The sequence below is a fragment of the Carassius carassius genome, chromosome 43 (genome assembly GCF_963082965.1).
Source record: "Carassius carassius chromosome 43, fCarCar2.1, whole genome shotgun sequence".
Taxonomy (NCBI): domain Eukaryota; kingdom Metazoa; phylum Chordata; class Actinopteri; order Cypriniformes; family Cyprinidae; genus Carassius; species Carassius carassius.
This window is the reverse complement of record NC_081797.1, coordinates 6,824,225-6,845,129: the sequence shown is the minus strand read 5'-3', so window position 1 is coordinate 6,845,129 and position 20,905 is coordinate 6,824,225. Positions and strand designations below refer to the sequence as shown.

The 20,905-nt window shown below is 38.6% G+C and overlaps 2 protein-coding genes across 5 annotated transcripts in view; one reads left to right on the top strand and one right to left on the bottom strand.

Annotated features, from left to right (window-relative positions):
- Nucleotides 1-20,905, top strand: part of lrrc4ca (leucine rich repeat containing 4C, genome duplicate a) — a 235,321-nt gene that overhangs the window by 23,622 nt on the left and 190,794 nt on the right. For 2 of the 4 annotated variants that reach the window (XM_059536078.1, XM_059536074.1), the window contains exon 1: nt 15,283-15,458. The exons of the other annotated variants lie outside the window; for them this stretch is intronic. The gene's annotated coding sequence lies outside the window, so the exon portion shown is untranslated. Of the gene's footprint in view, nt 1-15,282; nt 15,459-20,905 lie in introns of those variants that run through there. 4 annotated transcript variants of the gene reach the window in all.
- Nucleotides 6,623-7,630, bottom strand: LOC132124793 (zinc finger CCHC domain-containing protein 12-like). The gene has a single exon (XM_059535945.1). It carries the CDS (start codon nt 7,628-7,630, stop codon nt 6,623-6,625), a length of 1,008 nt encoding a protein of 335 aa, XP_059391928.1.

Here is a 20,905-nt window from a genome sequence, read left to right as displayed (position 1 = left end):
GATTTGAATTTCTGCACATCAATCTCCGGCCGTGGTGCTGGCGTGATTAATGGCCACCATCGATCATGACGCCGTGCTGCTCAGAGGCCGTGTGCCGTCACACAGCTTTGCTTTGGAATAATGGGTGTGTTCCTACCAACATTTCTGGAACTGTTTGCACACTCATTCCCGTATTCCCATCATAGTGTTCCCTCCGCATCACTTGTGACTGTGCATATTTTCCATCTGCCTGTCAAGTGAGCAGGTGGATGTGAGTTCATTCAGGAACAAGTGCCGCAACACAGATTCTTATACGTGCAAATCATAATAAATCAAATGAAAAATGCGTCAGCGGTAGATATTTTTTTTTATTTTACATGGCTTTCAGCGGGCAGTACTGAATGTGACAGTGAAGATGAACTATGGATTAATTAAAAAATGCAGTGTGGGACGTGTCTTGAAATATTTGTTAATAGTCAAAAATACATAAATATATGAAATCCAAATTATGTGATTATCCATAACAGATGTTATGGATAATAAAGTTATCCATAAAGTCTGACATTAGTCCAAATTTTCTCTAAATAAAATATGTATCTGTGTGTGTGTATAGTGTACATTAAATATGTCCTCTGTCAACTTAATGTGATAGTTCATTTATTTTTTCAATATATATAGTTATATATTAGGTATATTATTTTAGGTTTATTATTTTTAGATTTAATATTATTATAGGTTTCATATATTAGATTTAATATTATTAAAATTATGTTCATCACATGGTTGTTTAAAATATACAGCATATATATATATGTGTAGCGCCCCCTAGTGCTAACCAATACCAGAACAGGGCAACTGACATCTATCTAGGTCCGAGGTGTGGTCTGCCTTGAGTGACTCACAAATAGTTAGTATTGAGTTGAACAGTTGACAGGTTTATTGCATCTGGAAACACAACAATGATCACAGTACTATAATGTACCAAGAATGAAGGTAAAATAAAACAAAAACAGAGCTTTCAGTAATAAAAGAAAAAGAAAATGTCCGTGTGAGCTGACACTTCAGCTCAATGCTCCTTTAAGTTGAGGAGTATGAAATTGAGTTCAGAGTTCAGTTCCTGGTCCTTTTGTGTGTGTGTATAAAGTTCAGTACTACTGCCCGGGTAGAGTTAATAGCGTAAGTGTATTCTTATCTGTATCCTGTCTGAATGAAACTAATCCGACGTCCTCGGTGGCTGGTCCCACGGCTGGCCACACCGTTCTCACGACCATCCACCGTCACTCTGGGCTGGGCTCGCCATCTTTGATTCGTCTATTTCTTTCGTAGTGATCAAAATAACAAAAAAACCAACCAGAGTTTCAAACAGCAACAACCCGACTGAGGCTGCTCCTCTCGTGCTCACAGTTGATGCTCAGCAATTGTTCACAGCTTACACGCGTTTTCAGGAAGAGATCTACCAAAACATGAAAACTACGCGTAGCACTCTCTACCAATCCTGATACACTCTGTTTATGACTCTCTAATGAATTGCACCCTCTGGTGGGCAAAACATAGAACTACACCTCTAAACAACATCACTACGAAAGAAATTCGTCTATTTCTTTCGTAGTGATCAAAATAACAAAAAAACCAACCAGAGTTTCAAACAGCAACAACCCGACTGAGGCTGCTCCTCTCGTGCTCACAGTTGATGCTCAGCAATTGTTCACAGCTTACACGCGTTTTCAGGAAGAGATCTACCAAAACATGAAAACTACGCGTAGCACTCTCTACCAATCCTGATACACTCTGTTTATGACTCTCTAATGAATTGCACCCTCTGGTGGGCAAAACATAGAACTACACCTCTAAACAACATATATGGGTTTAGTAGCCCTATGTTTCATATGGGTTACACCCTCCCCCCTTGACTCTGCATGGGTCCCTTCATGCTTGGATATGGGGTCCCTTTGGAAACTATCATTACCCTCAACGATGTCAAGTGCTTGGTTAAAGCTCTCTAAAAGACTCTGTGCAAGGGATATTAAGGGTTTCCCCAATTGAATGTACTGGAACCGGTCTGGTGGCCGCCGTGACCTCTCAGATTTGCGTGTAGGGTCATCTGTTTCTCCATCCTCAATAGTTTCACTTTTCTCTGTGTTTTCAGTTGTCTCAGAGGTTTGTGTTTGAGGCAACTCGTTTTGTTGAACTTCAACAACAGCTTCTCCATTTTCAGGGTCCTCTAGACTAACAGGAGAAACATCACTGTCATACTCAATAACCGCTGGAATTACATTCGTCAGGCCCGGTGAAGTTACATCGGTTCCGGTAGCAGTTTGCTCATCCCTAATCTTTGGCTCATTTCCTTCAATCATCTCAGGAGGTGTCCCATCAGGTTCTGCAGGTGACTCAGGGGGACTGCCTTCAATAGGCTCATCCTGAGGCTGGGAGTTTGAGAAGGTCATTGGCATGACTGGTAAATTGTTACCCCCTGTGGCTGGAGTTAAAGTGGTTTGCTGCCTCTTGGGAACTTCATACACTTGAAAGAACCTATCCTCAGGAATGACAGACCGCTGGGTAGGACAAAAGGGTGAATCATCCTCAGACTCCGAGTGCTCTTCATGTGGCTGAGTTTGACTATGCCTAGTTCTTGGCCGATGGGCCTTTGGTTCGGGCCGTTCCATTTCCTCTGTTTCGATTAAATCACCACAAGGGAGTAGGAGATCCCTATGTAAGGTGCGACTGGGACCATCTCCGTTCAGTGGGTGTACTGTGTACACAGGTAAGTCGCCCATCTTTTTCAGAACTTTTTACATAGTGGGCTCCCACTTATCTGCAAGCTTATGTTTGTTTCTCAACCGCAAGTTCCTTACTAATACTTGGTCACCTTCCTCTAGCATTGATTCTCTTACTGCTTTGTCAAAGCGACGTTTGTTTCTCTCAGCAACCTTTTGTGAATTCCTGATGGCGATCTGATAACTCTCCTCAAGGCGTGCTTTCAGGTTTCTCACATACTGGGAGTGAGATTTAGGAGCACCATCTTTTACAGGTAAGCTAAAGGCAATATCTACTGGTAACCTTGGCTGGCGCCCAAACAGCAACTCATACGGACTGAAGCCAGTAACCTCGTTCTTGGTGCAATTATAGGCATGAGTTAGGGGTTTTACATAATCATGCCAGTGATTTTTATCCTTTTCTCTCAAGGTTCCTAACATGCCTAGCAGTGTTCGGTTGAATCGTTCAACCGGGTTTCCCCTCGGATGATAGGGACTTGTGCGTACTTTGGTAATGCTGGCTAGGGTGCAGAGCTCTTTGATGAGTCGAGACTCGAAATCCCTGCCCTGATCACTAAGCAGACGCTCTGGAAACCCGTAGTGCACCAAATACTGCTCCCAAAGACATTTTGCAACTGTGGTAGCCTTCTGGTCTTTGGTTGGTATGGCAACAGCGTACTTGGTAAAGTGATCTGTTATAACCAAGATGTCTTTGGTGTTGCGACTGTCCGGCTCCAAAGATAAAAAATCCATGCATACCAATTCCATGGGACGAGTTGTCTGGATATTCACAAGAGGTGCTGATTTTTCAGGTGGTGTTTTTCTCCTTACACAACGTCCACATGACTTGATATTTTTCTCCACATCAGTGGCCATCTTAGGCCAATAAAATCTTGATTGGACCAAGTCAAGAGTTCTTTCCAGACCCATATGTCTCATATCGCCGTGGAGGCATGTAAGAATAGCGGACCTTAGGGGCTCTGGAACCACAAACTGGTAAGTTATGTCGTCTTCTGATCGGCGGGTTCTGTAGAGAAGACCATTTCTCATCTCCAAGCGTTTCCATTCCTTAAGCATTAACTTAAGTTCCATAGAATCGGGACTGAGATTGGGGTTTGCTTCATCTCCAACCTCCAACAGGTTGACAACATGACCAGTGACTGGGTCAGACCTCTGATGTTGCTGGAGTTCTGCCTCACTGTACGTAGGTATGGTAGAACAACCCACCGCTTCCTCATCTGCATAGATGTCAGGCACTGCGTCTGTGTGAAGGGCAAGGGACTCTACCAAGGTGATAGAAGGTAGGTTGTTGTCAGCCTCACTTAAAAGATGGCGGTGCCACAAGACATTGACTGTGTCAGCTGGAATGTCTGCTTGGGCAGGAGATGAAGCCAGATGGTGAGAAGCAAATTGTTTAATTCGCTCTCTCTCCTCGAGAGAAACATGGTCATCGGCCAGAGTGTCACATGGCTGCCTGGAAAGGCCGTCTGCGTCTTGGTTGCTTTTCCCAGCCCGATACTTTATGTTAAAGTCAAAGGTGGAAAGTTAGGCTAGCCAGCGATAACTGGCAGCATCAAGTTTAGCTGACTTTAGCACATATGTTAACGGATTGTTGTCTGTTACAACCGTGAATGTGTTTCCATAGAGGTAGTCTTGGAACTTTTCCACAATGGACCACTTCAAAGCTAGAAATTCCAGCTTGTGGGCTGGATACCGCTTTTCACTTGGCGAAAGCCCTCTGCTAGCATAGGCGATTACTCTCATTTCACCATCCTGTTCTTGGTACAGGGCAGCTCCAAGACCAGAAGTGCTTGCGTCTGTATGAAGAACATATGGTAGTTTTGGATTAGCGAATCCAAGTACTGGTGAGGAGGTGAGTTTGTCTATAATTGCCACAAAAGCTTCTTGGCAAGCAGGTGTCCACCGGTCGGCAAAGGGTTCTTTGGGGTTGAAGAACCTCCCAGGGCATGGTGTTACTTTTCTACCCTTCCTGCAAGGTGGGTAACCCCCGGTGAGGTCATTCAAGGGTTTGACTATTTTGGAATAGTCCTTTATGAACCGGCGATAATACCCTGCGAAGCCTAGGAAGGACTTGAGCTCGCTGAGGGTTTGTGGTCTTGGCCAAGTGCGGAGTGCACTGACTTTTTCGGGATCAGTCTCCACCCCTTCTCTGGAAACAATGTGCCCTAGATAGCGCACTGAGCCTTGGAAGAACCGACACTTTGCTGGAGAAAGTTTCAAGCCATTTTCTCTCAATTGCTGAAGGACATGTAAAAGTCTGGTTTCATGTTCTTCTAATGTACTTGAAAACACAATGATGTCATCCAAGAATACAAGTACTTCCTTCAGATGGAGACTGCCCATACACCGCTCCATTAATCGTTGGAAAGTACTAGGAGCGTTGGTGATGCCTTGGGGCATACGGTTGAACTCGTAAAAACCCAAAGGGCACACAAAAGCAGTCTTAGGCTTGTCACGTTCCTCCATCTCAATCTGATAATAACCAGACTTGAGATCCATTACTGAAAACCACTTGGATCCAGCAAGGGCTGAGAATGCTTCCTCAAGGTTAGGGAGAGCATATGCGTCTCGTATCGTCAACGCATTTAGCTTGCGATAGTCAATGCAAAGGCGGACTTCTCCATTTTTTTTTCGGACCACCACGATTGGCGATGAGTAAGGGGACTCTGATTCTTGAATCACTCCTGCATCCAGGAGTGTTTTCAGATGTTTCCGTACTGCCTCATAATCGTTTGGGTGAATTGGTCTGGACTTTTGTTTGAAGGGTGTTTCGTCTTTCAGGTTTATGTGGTGCTTCACTTTGGATGCGTGTCCAAAATCGAGGTCGTGTTGGGCGAAAACATCAGCATAAGCATGTAGACTCTGGGTTATCCTATCCTTCCACTCTTTTGGAAGAGGGGAATCACCAAAGTGAAATGTTAGTTTTTCCTTGGTAGGTTCACTGACTGACTGAGAAGCGGCAGTGCAACATTCCACAGGATCAACATTTTTGTTTGAAGCAGGTAAGCTGTCATAGATCTCCTCAGTAATGAAAAGCTCTGCAAGGACACAGTTGGAGGGGAGTGTCACGTCATGCTCAGTTTCATTCCTAATCCACACAGGTAATTTGTGGGGGTTCTGCTTAGGCAAGGTGACAAGACAGCACTCCACAAAGATCCCACCCGGCAGGATAGATAATGTTGGCTGTTCAACTACTGCACATTCTTCAAAGGAACTAGCCTTGACATTGCCCTCAAGAAGGACTCTTCCTTGAGCAGGTATCACTGGCTGCACTTTGTCGTTAAGGGTCACTAAACCCATTCTCCCTGAAGAGCTCACTTCTCTCCTGAGCTTAAGTGTGCGAAGGACTTGTTTATAGCCATAGACAGAAGAAAGGTCGTTTGGGTTTTTCCCGTGACAATGTTCATCATACAAGACGTCAAGTGCCTATGTCCCAACCAGTACAGGTAAGTCATAGTTAATGCTTAAGTCTGGAACTACTAGCACTAAAGTAGAAACTTCAGGCTCAGATTCAACAAAGCTCTTTGGAAACTTGAGGATGAGAGGTACGTAGCCCAAGTACGGAACATTTTGGCCACTAGCACCCTCAACATCCAGACCGTCAATGGGCTGAATGGGGTGTTCTGACAGATTGCTGTTGTAGAAGGAAGCAGATACAGTGGTCACTTGAGACCCAGTGTCAAGGAGGCAATTACAGTTAACCCCTGACACAATAACATCAGCTGTACATTTCTGTCCTACAAGTCCTTTAGGTAGCTTAATTTGGCGCTCCACTTTGTGAGGGTTGTTGAAGGCTTTAGTCAAGGGTTTTGCTTTGGGACATTCATACTTTATTTCAGTTCCTGATAGTCCCTCCTCAGAAACTGAGTTCAGTTTAAATCATGCCTGTTTTGTTCTTCCCAGGCTTGTTGTTTTTGTCTCAACTCTTTACGTTTTATCTCAACTAGCTCAGGATTTGGTTTGTTACTGCAGGAGGATGCAATGTGGCCCTCCTTGCCACACTTGAAGCAGTATCCTGGGCGAGGCTTTCTTGTGAGCTTTGACTCACCTGAGGATGAGGATTTTTCCTCAGTTGAGGCCTTGGTTTTAGACCTCTGGCTTGGCTTAGCAGAAGCTGGTCTTGAGCTGCTGCTTAAAGATGCTTTCAAAGAAGCTATTTGGGCCTGTAGCTTTGCAAGTTGCTTTTCCAGCTTAGGTGCATTGATGGGGGATGTCCTATCTGCAGCAGTTTCTATGTCTATGTCATCAGTGACATGGTCTCCTACTGAGAGAGAATTTGACTGGGCTTTGGATTTAGGAACCCCTAAGTGCTGTCTCATGCGGCTGGACTTAGCAGCTTGCCGGTCCTCCTCAGTACGTAGCAAAAGAAGTAACTCAGAAAACGGGGGTGGGTTGTTTTTCTTCTGTTCAAGCTGGAGACTTGTGATTAGGCTGTTATTCCAGCAACCTCTACAGAATTGCTTGAGCAGTTGACGCTCTGACTCGCTGGCTGCAATGCCACCTCTTTTGACTACTTGACTCAAGGCTGTCTGCAGACGTTGCAGATACCCAGAAGGCCTTTCACCAGAGTTCTGATTGGTGTTCAGGAATTTTGCAAAGAGTTCATCCCCGTCGTCAACAGTACCATAGGCGGAGTCGAGAAGGCAAAGGTAGTCATGGGGAGTAGAATTAGGCCCAAGGTGCTTAATCACATTAGCAGCAGGCGGGAGAAGGCTCTCCACTATCTTCCTGACAGTGTGTTTGTCAGACACGGTGGCATCTGTGAGATGGAACTCAACATTGTTGCGCCATGTGTCATAGTCAGACTCTAAATAGGGACAAGGGACCTTTCCTGAGAACGGTCTGAGTTTGGTATGACCATGATACTGAGAAGACATGTCGCTATTCTTAATGACATGTTCGACCACTACCTTCTGCACTTCCGGAGTGATGAGCTGCTCTGAAGGTAAGTAGAGGGTTCATTTCCCCTGTGAGGGTGATGGTGATGCCCCTGCACCGGCAGCAAATGGAAATGAGACATGTGCAAGGGGGTGGATCAGATCACCATCTTTTTTCATAGGAGGTTGGTCAACATTGGCAGGGGGTTCAGTTTGGTCTGGGCTACTAGCAGGCTGGGGTTCCTGGCTAACATTTGGCAAATTTAATTCAGTTGTGTCATGTCTCTGGGTAGACTCCTGAATTCTAACCAGCTCATCTATCAAAACCTTCTCAAAGTCTGCTCCACTTAGCTTAGCAATATACCTCAGCTCAGTTAAGTAAGACTGGGTTAAGCTTGAACTTTTGTCAGCAGCATACAGCTCAGAGAGAAGCCGAATATGGTGGACAACATTTGGATTACTACTGGGTCTTTTACACGGCAAGGTTTCCCGAAGGAACTGAACGGCTTCGCCTGACTTGAATTCCACAATGGCTGTGTCTTTAAACTGGGGCTCAGAGCTAGTCACCTGAATTATCCTTCCAATTGAACCAAACTGCCCTAAATACTCCATAACTTCATTGTCTGCCTCATCACCAGTTACACCTCCTACTAAGACAGAATCAGGTACTTTTACGTTTTGGGATTGAATTACATCCATATTTACCCTTGGACAGCAAGATAAATTTAGGCAAATTACCAGTGTGGAATGCAATAGAAGTGACAAACTGTTCAACTTTCACTTAATAAGGACTCAAAACCACTCCTGGCTGGCTCGCCAAGTTTTGTGTAGCGCCCCCTAGTGCTAACCAATACCAGAACAAGGCAACTGACATCTATCTAGGTCCGAGGTGTGGTCTGCCTTGAGTGACTCACAAAAGAGTTAGTATTGAGTTGAACAGTTGACAGGTTTATTGCATCTGGAAACACAACAATGATCACAGTACTATAATGTACCAAGAATGAAGGTAAAATAAAACAAAAACAGAGCTTTCAGTAATAAAAGAAAAAGAAAATGTCCGTGTGAGCTGACACTTCAGCTCAATGCTCCTTTAAGTTGAGGAGTATGAAATTAAGTTCAGAGTTCAGTTCCTGGTCCTTTTGTGTGTGTGTATAAAGTTCAGTACTACTACCCGGGTAGAGTTAATAGCATAAGTGTATTCTTATCTGTATCCTGTCTGAACGAAACTAGTCCGACGTCCTCGGTGGCTGGTCCCACGGCTGGCCACACCGTTCTCACGACCATCCACCGTCACTCTGGGCTGGGCTCACCATCTTTGATTCGTCTATTTCTTTCGTAGTGATCAAAATAACAAAAAAACCAACCGGAGTTTCAAACAGCAACAACCCGACTGAGGCTGCTCCTCTCGTGCTCACAGTTAATGCTCAGCAATTGTTCACAGCTTACACGCGTTTTCAGGAAGAGATCTACCAAAACATGAAAACTACGCGTAGCACTCTCTACCAATCCTGATACACTCTGTTTATGACTCTCTAATGAATTGCAAAACATAGAACTACACCTCTAAACAACATATATGGGTTTAGTAGCCCTATGTTTCATATGGGTTACATATATATATATATATATATATATATATACACACATATTTATTTATTGTGAAAATAATTAGAAAAAGCTGATGTTTTTAGCAATTTTAAATAAAAATAAATATAATACTACAGAAATATGCATTCAAATATGTATAATTAATATTTATTTTTTTATACATTATATGAGAAATATTAGATAATTATTTAGCTCGCTGTTTCTTTATAGTAGTATGTTCATGTTCACTGCAGTCTATGGAGCTAGCCATGGTTTCATGCTACCTATTCATCAACATCAAGGAAAATATTAGTCTTTTTTCACTGTGCCTTTGTGGGCCTCATTACGACCAGACAGGAGCACAAAAACAGGCAATCCCGGCGGACCACACGACAGGGAAGAACTGGGCTCTTTTTAACTAAGACATCATGTGGAATTAAAATATTGAAGTCAACCTTGTTAGCATATGCACCAATTTTCCCGATGACACTAAAATGTGGTGCTTTCTGAGTTGCTCTCCATCTTTGGTCGCATGGTATTTGCTGGCATTGTTTCGTAAATGTCGCTTCCCTTTTACAATGCCCACAGGGATGAAGTTGATATGTGGGAGTATTATATTGTTGCCTGTTGCTGACATTTCAACTGGATATTGCCGTCTTATTCCCCAAACAGCAAGCAGACTGCTCTAATGCTTGTCTCAGCCTTCACACCGCAGGAAGCATGCGGCTCCGCTGTCCGAAGATCTGGGGGAAAATAAAAAATAGAGCACGGCTGTGTTAAATTGTCCATGAAGAGTTCAATTCTTGAATTAAATTGAAATAAACAGAGCCCCCCTGATTTTCTCCGTTTGGATGCCTGAAAAGACCCCTTTTGTGAAGCATTATAATGCCTAAGCTGTTTCCAAACTCAATTTGGAAGTTAATATGTGTCTGCCGTTTCTGAAAAAGGGAGAACGGATGAAAGGAGATAGTCTGAACACTTTCTCAAATCGGTTCCTTTGCGCGCTAAAGAGATGATTAGTCAGGATTTATTTTTTTGGAAGTATGTGTGTGTGTGTGTACATTTACTCATCACCAGGCCCTGACTTTTTATGCATTTCAATTGATTTCAGAGAAAAAAAGAATGAATTCTGAGAAATAAAATGACACTGAGAAGACTGATAGTTGAAAATGCAGTCAAATAACAAAATATTAAATAACAAACAAAGTAAGCTGCTTAGTTCACTATGGAAGCTTATTTCCAATATGGAATAACAAAAAAAAATCATAATTTCAACTTTTGGGTCGACTTCGACAATTCTTCAATTATATCTCACTGTATTTTTTTCCCCTCAGAATTGGGAACCATTAAATCACAACTGCGAGTTTATATCTCGTGATTGTGAGTGAGTTAAAATCTAAAAACTCGCAAATAGCAATATAAATACTGAATTAAAAAAAAATGTGAGTAATAAAGTTGTGATTGTGAGTTTACATATTGCAATTCTGTCTTATTGCGAATTCATAACTTGAAAACTTGAGATATAAATTTTGATTTGAGATATAAACTAATTAAAAATATATTGTTACTTTATCTCACAATTCAGATTTTTTCATAACATGTATACGCGTTAATCGACTTAAGACGGTTAAATCTGAGTTTATGTCTCACAATTGTTTTAGAGTAACTTGCTTGCGTTAGAGATTTTAAATTAATATTTCACAATTCTTAGATGAAATGTCGGAACTGTGAAGAAAAAGTTATAATTTTAACCTTATTAATCCAATTACATTCAATGCAACTTTTATCTTACAATTCTGACTTTTATCTTATCTTCTCAGAATTGCAAATTGAAATCTCAGAATTGCATGTTAACCTCCCTGACTTTTTCATATATTTTTACTTATTTATTCCGTGATGGAAATAAGCTTTCATAGATCACTGCACTTTAGGCTACTTTCAATGAATTCCCTTTGCAGTAACCTACTGGTCAAATATCTGCCTTTTTATGCTGCCCTTAGTTATTGAGTCTGGGGTTTGGTCTGAAATTAACTTCAAAAGGAAACACTGAGTGTTTTTCAACAGGTCACAATGTGACCTCTTACACTGGCCCGCTCTAGCCCCAATTGTTTGTGTTGCTATGATGCCTTGGGAAAGTAAACAGCAGAATTGTGCTAAAGAATAGGGATGGATTCAGAATTGAACCCAAGAGACTGTACTTATACTACAGTCACTGAGAGATCAAGTGCACAGCCGTAGGGTTTGCCGGACCCCAAATTGCTTCTGTCGTATCCAGTTCTGCAGCTTGATTGCTCTTAATTGCTTCGCTTTCAACTTTCTTTTTTCCTTGTACAGACCCATTTTGTGATTTTGATCACATTCCTAAGAAAAATAACAGCATATACTTTGAGGAAAAGTTCAAAATGCGGTCATTACTCAGTAATATATTTGCAGTGATTAACATCTAATTAGATTGGAAGATAAGGAAATATATGCAATAACAATATCTCATGTATTTATTTCTGTTTGTTAAAGTTATATGATTTCTACAGTGTTTTCTCACTTTCAGGAAAAACCCATGTCATTACCTTCCATATTTTCAATTCCAAACCACTAAAAAGCTACTAGTTCTGGTATATAAAGCGTTTTCTACCAGCAGTGCTTTTAGATGCACACTTGCTTCAGCTCAGGGATACATGAAATGAGAGGGGATCATGACTCAAAGGCTCAGCCCAGTGCATGATTATGGGTCACAGAGGGACCCAAGCCTCCCTGAGGGTCCGGGGTGGGTCATGTGACCTGGAGATAAGAGTGTGACCTTGATATGGTTTCTTGGCTCAAACACCAGCATTTTCATGTTTGTGTTCTTGTGTTGGGACTGAAAGAGAGAAAAGGGATAAAGCATGATGAAAATGGAAGACAGCAGAGTCCACTGGCTTTCCGTGATGAGCTTAGTGCTGTATCGAGGCAGAAGAAAACTAGCAAACTAAAGAGCAGCCTGTCTAAAAATGCACAGCATTGTGGTTTCAGATAAATTAATCTTCCGTTTTGGAATCAATATTTATCAATATTAACTTATTTAATGTTAATTTTACTAATTAGTTAATTTACATTAGCTTATACGTTTTTATCATCAGTATTGACACAGCAATGGTGAATTTTGAATTTTTCATCAATGGTGAGACTTAATTGACCAAAAAGACAAATTCTAATTCATTCCTAGATTAATTTGATGACCATTGCAATGACGATCACTGATTGTTTTTTTTTTTTTTTTGAGTATAATGGACTATTGAATCTATCAAATAGATTTGTTTTACACTGAATCATTCAAAACAGAAATCTCTTTTTTTAACATTCTTTGCTAATGTCATTTTTAGACACACATTTAATACATTGGGATTCACCTCCACTTTTTATTCTTGTTGAACAAGAATGACTCACATCTTACACTGAACAAACAACAGCACTCCTTTGTTTCATTCAATTCATAAACAAGATGTCCAAGTTTATTTTATGTGATCACAAATTAAAAGTCTCTTTCAGTGTCCAAGTCTAAGAGTCAAAACTTGACCTGTATCATAAAAGTCTATATTCGTTAATCCCGGACGAGCCCCCATATTTTTCATGGTCAGCTCACAACCACTACAAATGAGGGAGGCAATTTGAACAACAGCATAGCAAGGAAAGATTTATTAATGAAAATATAATTTATGAGACATAATTATGAAATAAAGCACAAATAAAGGATAATTAACAGAAACAATAAATAATGAGGTCAACTTTTAACAATGTACAGGCCTGCAAACAAAGTAAATTCTAAACTTATCTAATGCATTTAATGAAAAGAACAATGAAGAAACAACCAAAACTATCAAAAAACCAATAGGAATAACAGTAGAGGCAAACCGAAACCAAAAATTACGCAACTGTCAACAACCCGCCCCATAACCGGCTAAAATCATAAGACCAACCAAATATTTGCAAGAGACTTCAGTAATAAAAAAAATGACTTTGCTAAAGATAAATGGGAATAGATTCCCTGGCTTGTAAAAAACAACTTTTGCATGCTCACTGTCAGAAAGTCATCTAAAAATGTAAGCTCAAAACTACAATTCAGTTTTATACTTTTTCATTTTGTGTTTTGGTAATGCAGCACTAAGGCGTCAGACACCTGAAAACGCGACCTACTTCTACCCTTTGAACAGAGAAGGTCCTTGCCTCCTTTTTTGAATGCATACACCTTCCGCATGAATTTCTGGGTATGTGCACCCTTAACACTTGACTGTTTTTTCCCCGAAGACCTGTTGAAAACCTTAGTTCTTTGCAAGGAGCATCTGTTTGGTGGTGACTTCAGAGGCCTGGGCTGCCTGAGAGAGATTGGCCTGCGGTACAGTGAATGCTTGTCTTGTCTTAGTGCGCCTATGTGTGTATGAGCAGGTAAAATCCCACCTTCTTATTGCTTATCCTTGGATTAAAGCATCTCAGCCCCATGGTGCTGGCTGTCAGAGAGGGCGGCATGTGGAATCAAATCCGTCGGCCTTCAAAATGAAAATGCAGGCTACCATGACTCTACCTTAGATTTTCTCCCAGCTGCTCACACTGGGCCTGTCATTTTTTTTCTGTTAGACATCTCTCCAAGACATCGGTCTCTTTTTGTCCCATTTTTTTCCAAAGCATACTGTACAAGTTTAGGATGGGGCTGAAATATAACAAGCGGGAACAAGGATGAAGAATTGAGTTTAAAATCAACTCTCTTAGGGTTTGTTCAGGGTTGTTTCTTAACATTTATGAATACATTAAAAATTGTTGTTTACTGAGCATTTACGATTATTAAGTAAGCTTGTTAATTTTACTGCATGTAATTATAGCTATAAGACTATTTTAGTGATATTGTGAAATTATTTAAATCAAAGCAATATATTTTTGGGGGAAATATATAATGTAATATAGATTAATTAAAACATATTTAGTATTAAATCCTATATATATTTGGGGAAGTCGTGGCCTGGTGGTTAGAGAATCGGACTCCCAATCGAAGGGTTGTGGGTTCGAGTCCCGGGCCGGCAGGAATTGTGGGTGGGGGGAGTGCATGTACAGTTCTCTCACCACCCTCAATACCATGACTTGGGTGCCCTTGAGCAAGGCATCGAACCCCCAACTGCTCCCTGGGCGCCGCAGCATAAATGGCTGCCCACTGCTCTGGGTGTGTGCAGTGTGTGTGTGTGTTCACTGCTCTGTTTGTGTGCATTTCGGATGGGTTAAATGCAGAGCACAAATTCTGAGTATGGGTCACCATACTTGGCTGAATGTCACTTCACTCATATAAAAATATAAAAATAAAAATATGTTTGTTAAATAAAAGTGTGTGTAATTTTGATATGTATTTACCAGTGCTGTCAAATGATTAATCGCGATTATTTTGCATCAAAATAAATGTTCTTGTTTACATAATATATGTGTGTGTGCTGTGTATATTTATTATGTACATATACATACACGCACATACAGCATATACTGGAAATATTTCCATGCATATACATTTATATGTTTAATTTCTTATAATTTATATAATATATAAATATAGTTCGTATAAGCATAACATATTTCCCTTAAATGTATACATGCATGTGTTTGTATTTAAATATACATAATAAATATACACAGCACACACGTATATTATGTAAACAAAAACTTTTATTTTGGATGTGATTAATCGCGATTAATAATTTGACAGCACTGCCATTTACTATATTACTTTTTATAATTTATTTAAAGCTGTATATGTATATATGACAGACATATCACAAAAAATAAAATAATAATAATAACCTAACTGTTTCACATAAAAACTCTATGAAGGGCGTTACATTTCTCCAAGATAGTGATAACATATCAATTACCCATAATGCCTTTCAACCTTAATCAGAACTATCTACACTATTAAGATATCTTTCAGAACTACCTTTCAATAGCTGTCAGATTTTATTGCTAATTTTTACATTATTTATGAATAATCCTTACAAATTGTTTTGGAGATTGCAGTCTTTTTCCATTTAATTAGAAAGAAGCTAGCATGACTGTTATCTACAGAGCAAATGGCATCTTCCAGGTGTTTCCAAGATGTCCGCCAAGTGAACTGACTTTCCTTTTATTTGGGCCATTGGTTTTACGTTAATGTGTGAAAATCAACAGCATCAGCTGCTTAGCTGTCATTTTAGGATTATTATATTGCATCATTAAGGACATACAACATGAAGATGTAAGTACTCAACATTTTTTGGTTTCATTCAATTCGTACAGCTGAGTCTTTACTCATTTTCAAGAAACATCTAAAGTCTCATCTTTTTCGCCTGCACTTAACCAACTAACACTAGCACTTTTTCTTTTCTTGTCTTTTCATTAAAAAAAAAAAAAAAAAAAAAAACCCTGACTATGTGTTCTATACTAGACTAATTGAGACTTGTCATGGCACTTGTATACTGTAGTTTTTCTCTTGTTGAACTGACTGCTTCTATTGTTCTCATTTGTAAGTCGCTTTGGATAAAAGCGTCTGCTAAATGATTAAATGTAAATGTCATTGTATTTTCTCAGCACTTTTAGAAAACCTGAGGAGATCCAACTTCCCTACCAACATGAGAGATTTCCAATCAGAGTATTTGATGGTATTTGTTAGTATTTTTTATAGAGAGTTACTTGTTTGAATCAGGGTTTCAGTCTGGCAGAGAGTTGGTTTCGTTGCTCTCCGGCTGTCCTCTCTAGCATGCCAGCTAATTAGCATGAGGTGGTATAAATAGTTTTCCCGGCCTGTTGAGAAGCTTCCTGTGTTATTGTGGTCAGGTTGTGGGATTCTTACAGCTCAATAAACTGTGAAGCTATGAACAAACATTAACGTAGTTATGCTGTCTGTCCTTGATCAACAAGATTTATCATTCTGTTATTGTAGTAGGCATTTGTGACCCAAAGGATGTTGAAAACTGAGCCAGCAATACTTAATCTTTTATTCTATGTCTTATGTTTACTTGTGTAAAAATGAATGTAACATGTTTTGGGTAAAAATCTGGGGTTTTAAGATTAGGATATGTTTAAATGAAAAACAAAATGGAATAGTTTTTCTTTTGCGTGTGTGTGTGTTTTTGATAAGTTTATTGTAGATCACAAAAATCCCTAAAATGCTGTATTACACATGCCAGCCCTGCTGAAGAAGAAGAAAAAAAATACAATAGAACCATCACAGAAAAATTTAATGGTTTCCACTACAAATACCAGTGCAGACATTACAAACCATCAACTTTTAACCATTAAAACCATAAAAAAATGTCTGTATTGTATTTTGGGACATATTGAATTGTGATTTATTTATTTTTCAGAATTACCAGTAGAGATCCACAGGGTGCATTACAGTTTCCAGTAAAATGGATACAAATCCCATTATAACCAGTAAAACCCTTAAAATTTCTTAATGGTGTCTATAGGTTTTTATCTATTTTTTCTTCCAGCAGGGAGGACAGTAGTTGGTGCTGTCAATTTGTAAAGAAACTCACACATGTCTATAGACTGGACACATAATACATATGCATGAATCACCGTTTTTACAAATTCAAGTTTTTATAATTTACACAGAGATGATGATATTCTTCTCAAAAACTTGCACTCTGAAGTCCGGTTTCAAAAATTGTGAACTGTCTATTCATCACAGTTTCCACAAATATATTGGCAGCATGACATCGATGAATATTTCCTGAGCCGAAAATTATCATATTAAAATGATTTCTGATAGATCATGTGACACTGACTGGAGTAGCTTAAAGGCTGCTAAAAATTAAGCTTCACATCACAGAATCTAACCAGAGCTGGGTAGATTACTTATGAATTGTAATCAGTTACTGATTACAGATTACATGAACAAAATTGTAGTCAGTAATATAATCTCTTAGATTACACATTTTTGGTAACGTAATCTGATTACTTTTGGATTACATTTAGATTACATTTGTGCTAACCCTTATTTAATATCACATATATTCAGTTAGCTTAATCTTGTACTTTTTTTGAAAATATATTTAACATTATATGTATTTAATTCACCAAAAAGAGCCACAATAGCTTTTTGTCTTTACACATACTTGTCTTTAATCTTAAAAAAAAAAAAAAAAAAAAAAAAAAAAACTAGAAGTGATTATGACTGTATCAATGAAAAACATCAAACAATATAGCTACATAGCAAACATGAATTTTGAAAAAGACTAAACTCACACAGCGATGACATTTCTATCCATCTCAAACCATTTTAAATGCATAGTAACAATGAGAAAAAGACAAACATTACAAAAATGAATATTACAGAGGATGAAACTCACAACAATAACAGAGCTTGTCATGTAAAAAGTAAATAAATAATTCACTTGTCCGGGTAAAAAAGTTACTAATCTGGGGGAAAAAAGTTTTGGCACAAATGTAATATATTCTGAAACAGTCTCATCAGTGCTCTATCAGGTATTATTTTAATCAACATATTTTTTTATATTTGCCTTAAATTGATTGCTGTTACACTTTTTAACTTTATAAAGGAAAAATATTTTCCTAAACTGATTAAAGATGTCTACATTTATGTTGAATTCTTACATGTGATTAATAGGCTTCATTAAATTAGAATAATAAGACATTACTGTTGTTATTATTAAAATGAAAATAGTATCAACAAACTCCATCTGTCCAAATGCATAAATAATGTTATTAGATTCATGTTTTACTTTTTTGACATACAAAATATGAAATGTTGGAAAAATGCAATGATACTTTTAAATATGACATTAAACCACAAGGAGGTGGTGGCAAGTCACTGTCTTAATGAGTGAATCATTGATTCAACCGATTCGTTCAAATGGCTGATTCATTCAACAAATGAAGCAAGTAACCATTTTTGTAAATGGCTCACTGAATCAATGACTCATTTAACAATGAATAATTTAGTAACGAAAGACTTGTGTGTTGCTTGTGGATGCGGGACTGTTCTGCTGTGGCTTTGCTTGTAATTATTTTTGTTTGAAATGAAGTAAAAACGATCCACAATGTCTCTAAAATGTAAGTCAGTTAACATTACTTGTTTATTTAACTGAAGATGTATAAAATCAATATCACATTTGCAATCGAGCTGAAAGTCGGGAAAACATCACTCCTGGTCGCGTGATGTTGGACATTTTATACAGAATATTTCGATTTTTTTTCTACCGCAGTATGTTTGCTCATGCTGTTGCGCTTATAGTGTTGATTTCTCCGCGAGTCAGACAGACTGCACGAGCCTCAACTGACTCGACCTTGCCTTAGTTATTGTTTGTTATTAAAAAATTTTGATCAGGTTACTTGTCCGTTCGGGCAAGTAAAATTCTCTTTCACTTGCCCCTACACAAAATCCACCTGTCCCAGACAAGCATTAATGTCGAGCCCTGGCTAATATATAAAGAACCTTTTCCATGTCAAATATTTTATCTCAAAACACTTGAAGTGCATAAGGTAGTAACAATGAAGAAAAATCAACATTAAAAAATAATTTAATGAACATGAAATTCCCAGCATTAACTTTGCTAGCTCAAAGATTTCCATGGACAGCAAATTGGTGGTCAGAGTTTACACTAAATAGTGACATTTTTTTCTGTGTCTTTCTTTAAAAAGGCTGCATTCCCCTCATCAGAGGTGGAAAGTAACGAATTACATTTACTCGCGTTACTGTAATTGAGTAGCTTTTTTGTGTACTTATACTTTTTAAAGTATTTTTTTAAATCTGTAATTTTACTTTTACTTAAGTATATTTTGTTTGAAGTATTGTACTTCGCTACATTTTAAAACACATTAATTACTGAGTAAAAAAAATAAAAATAAAAAAAATAAATCGCTCCCTGGAAACTACGGCAGTAAATAATGGGGAGGGCAAACTGGCGCTAAAATCACAAGAAAGATGCAGATGGACAAAACAGGCGTTAGTGGTGCAGACACCGCTGAAAACGAAACCCCGTCATATTCTGAAGTTGAACTCGAAGGAAATGAAGTGAACCCCTGGCCATATGTATGCTCTATTATGCAGTGTAAGCTGTACTTGCCTAGGAAGACCAAACTAGCGGCTTATAAAATCTCGACAAGACATCAACCCTTCGCAAGAATGTAGAGGTAAGCTAAGTAATTGCATCGCTGCATTGGTGGTTAAAATGAAGCTTTGACATTTTAGCAAGAGGTTTTGCACAAATTAGCCAAAAAGATAGTGGTGAGGAGTGTGCTATTTTTGTTTTAATGATGTGCGCGCGCATTTATAGTGCGTTCTTTCACTGTGTGATTCAGTCTCCTAAAATGCATTTAGAATGATCACAAAATTTAAGATATAGGGGCAGAAAATTCACATGCTGCGTTGCAACGTGATCTCATGAGAATACGTGTCTATTTTTACGTTAAATGTGGTTCTACCACACGTACATTTATTTACGTTTTCATGCACATAAAAACGTACAACTTAGACGTATATTAAATCAAAATCACACAAAGAATGCCATCTTTTCCTCCAAAAATCATCATGAATATATACATATATATATAACAGTTCAGTAAACAAGTTAATTAAGAGACTTGCGTTTTAGACACCATATTGCCTTTTTTAGCTCTATTTCTACAACAGAAAATAATTCCAAACACAACCGTTTAAATGATTCGGTTCAATCGCAATGACTCACTTATTAACAGTGACTTGCTGACACATACTGGCCATTTTAATTTCACATTTAAAGTATCTTTAGATTTTTTTAAATAATTAAATTCAACATTTTATGTCTTGTATATCAAAACATTATTCATGCATTTGTAACTGCAGGTTAAATGCATTCTTGTCCTGCACTAAACAGTGTAATACATCTAAATGCCACTTCCAATTAATCTTCTGCATTAAAAGATGAGTTTGTTGATACTGATTTGCCTGGTAACAGCCCAAATGTTTTATTATTCTAAATAACTGATTCCTTTAATTAAAAACAACTAGTTTGAGATTAATAGACCTATCCCAGGGGTGTCAAACTCAGTTCCTGGAGGGCCGTAGCCCTGCAGAGTTTAGTTCTAACCCTGCTCCAGCACATATATCATGTAGTTTTCAAATAAACCTAAATGATTAGATTAGCTGGATCAGGTGTGTTTAATTAGGGTTAAATCTAAACTGTGCAGGACTGTGGCCCTCCAGGAACTGAGTTTGACAACCTTGGCCTGTCCCATTTTTGACTCCCTCCCACTGTTAAAATGTAACTAAGTAATTTTTACTCTGAGTAAATTTTAAATGAGCTACTTTTTACTTTTACTTGAGTAGATTTTTAGACTGGTACTTTTACTTGTACTTAAGTAAAATTTCATTAATGTAATGGTACTTTTACTTGAGTAGAATATTTTTGTACTCTTTCCACCTCTGCCCCTCATAGACTGTATAAAAACAGGTTCCCCTCCATTTTCCATTATCTTGTTGCTGATTTCTTCTGAGCGCAATTCTGACACCCCCCTCAGCCTTGAAAAACTCGAAGAATCACGAACGTATATAAGTGGCAGGTTTAATTAGGAAAATATATAAACATAAAAAAAAGAAATTTAGGAGAATCAGTGAATTGTGAACGACTTATTACCATTGTGCAAATAATATGTAATCATGTAATCCATAAAAAAGTAACTGTAGTCTGATTACGAGTA

Bases quoted from the DNA above. Each gene is read 5' to 3' on its own strand.
- LOC132124793 (XM_059535945.1), bottom strand. From the start codon at position 7,630: ATGTCTTCTCAGTATCATGGTCATACCAAACTCAGACCGTTCTCAGGA.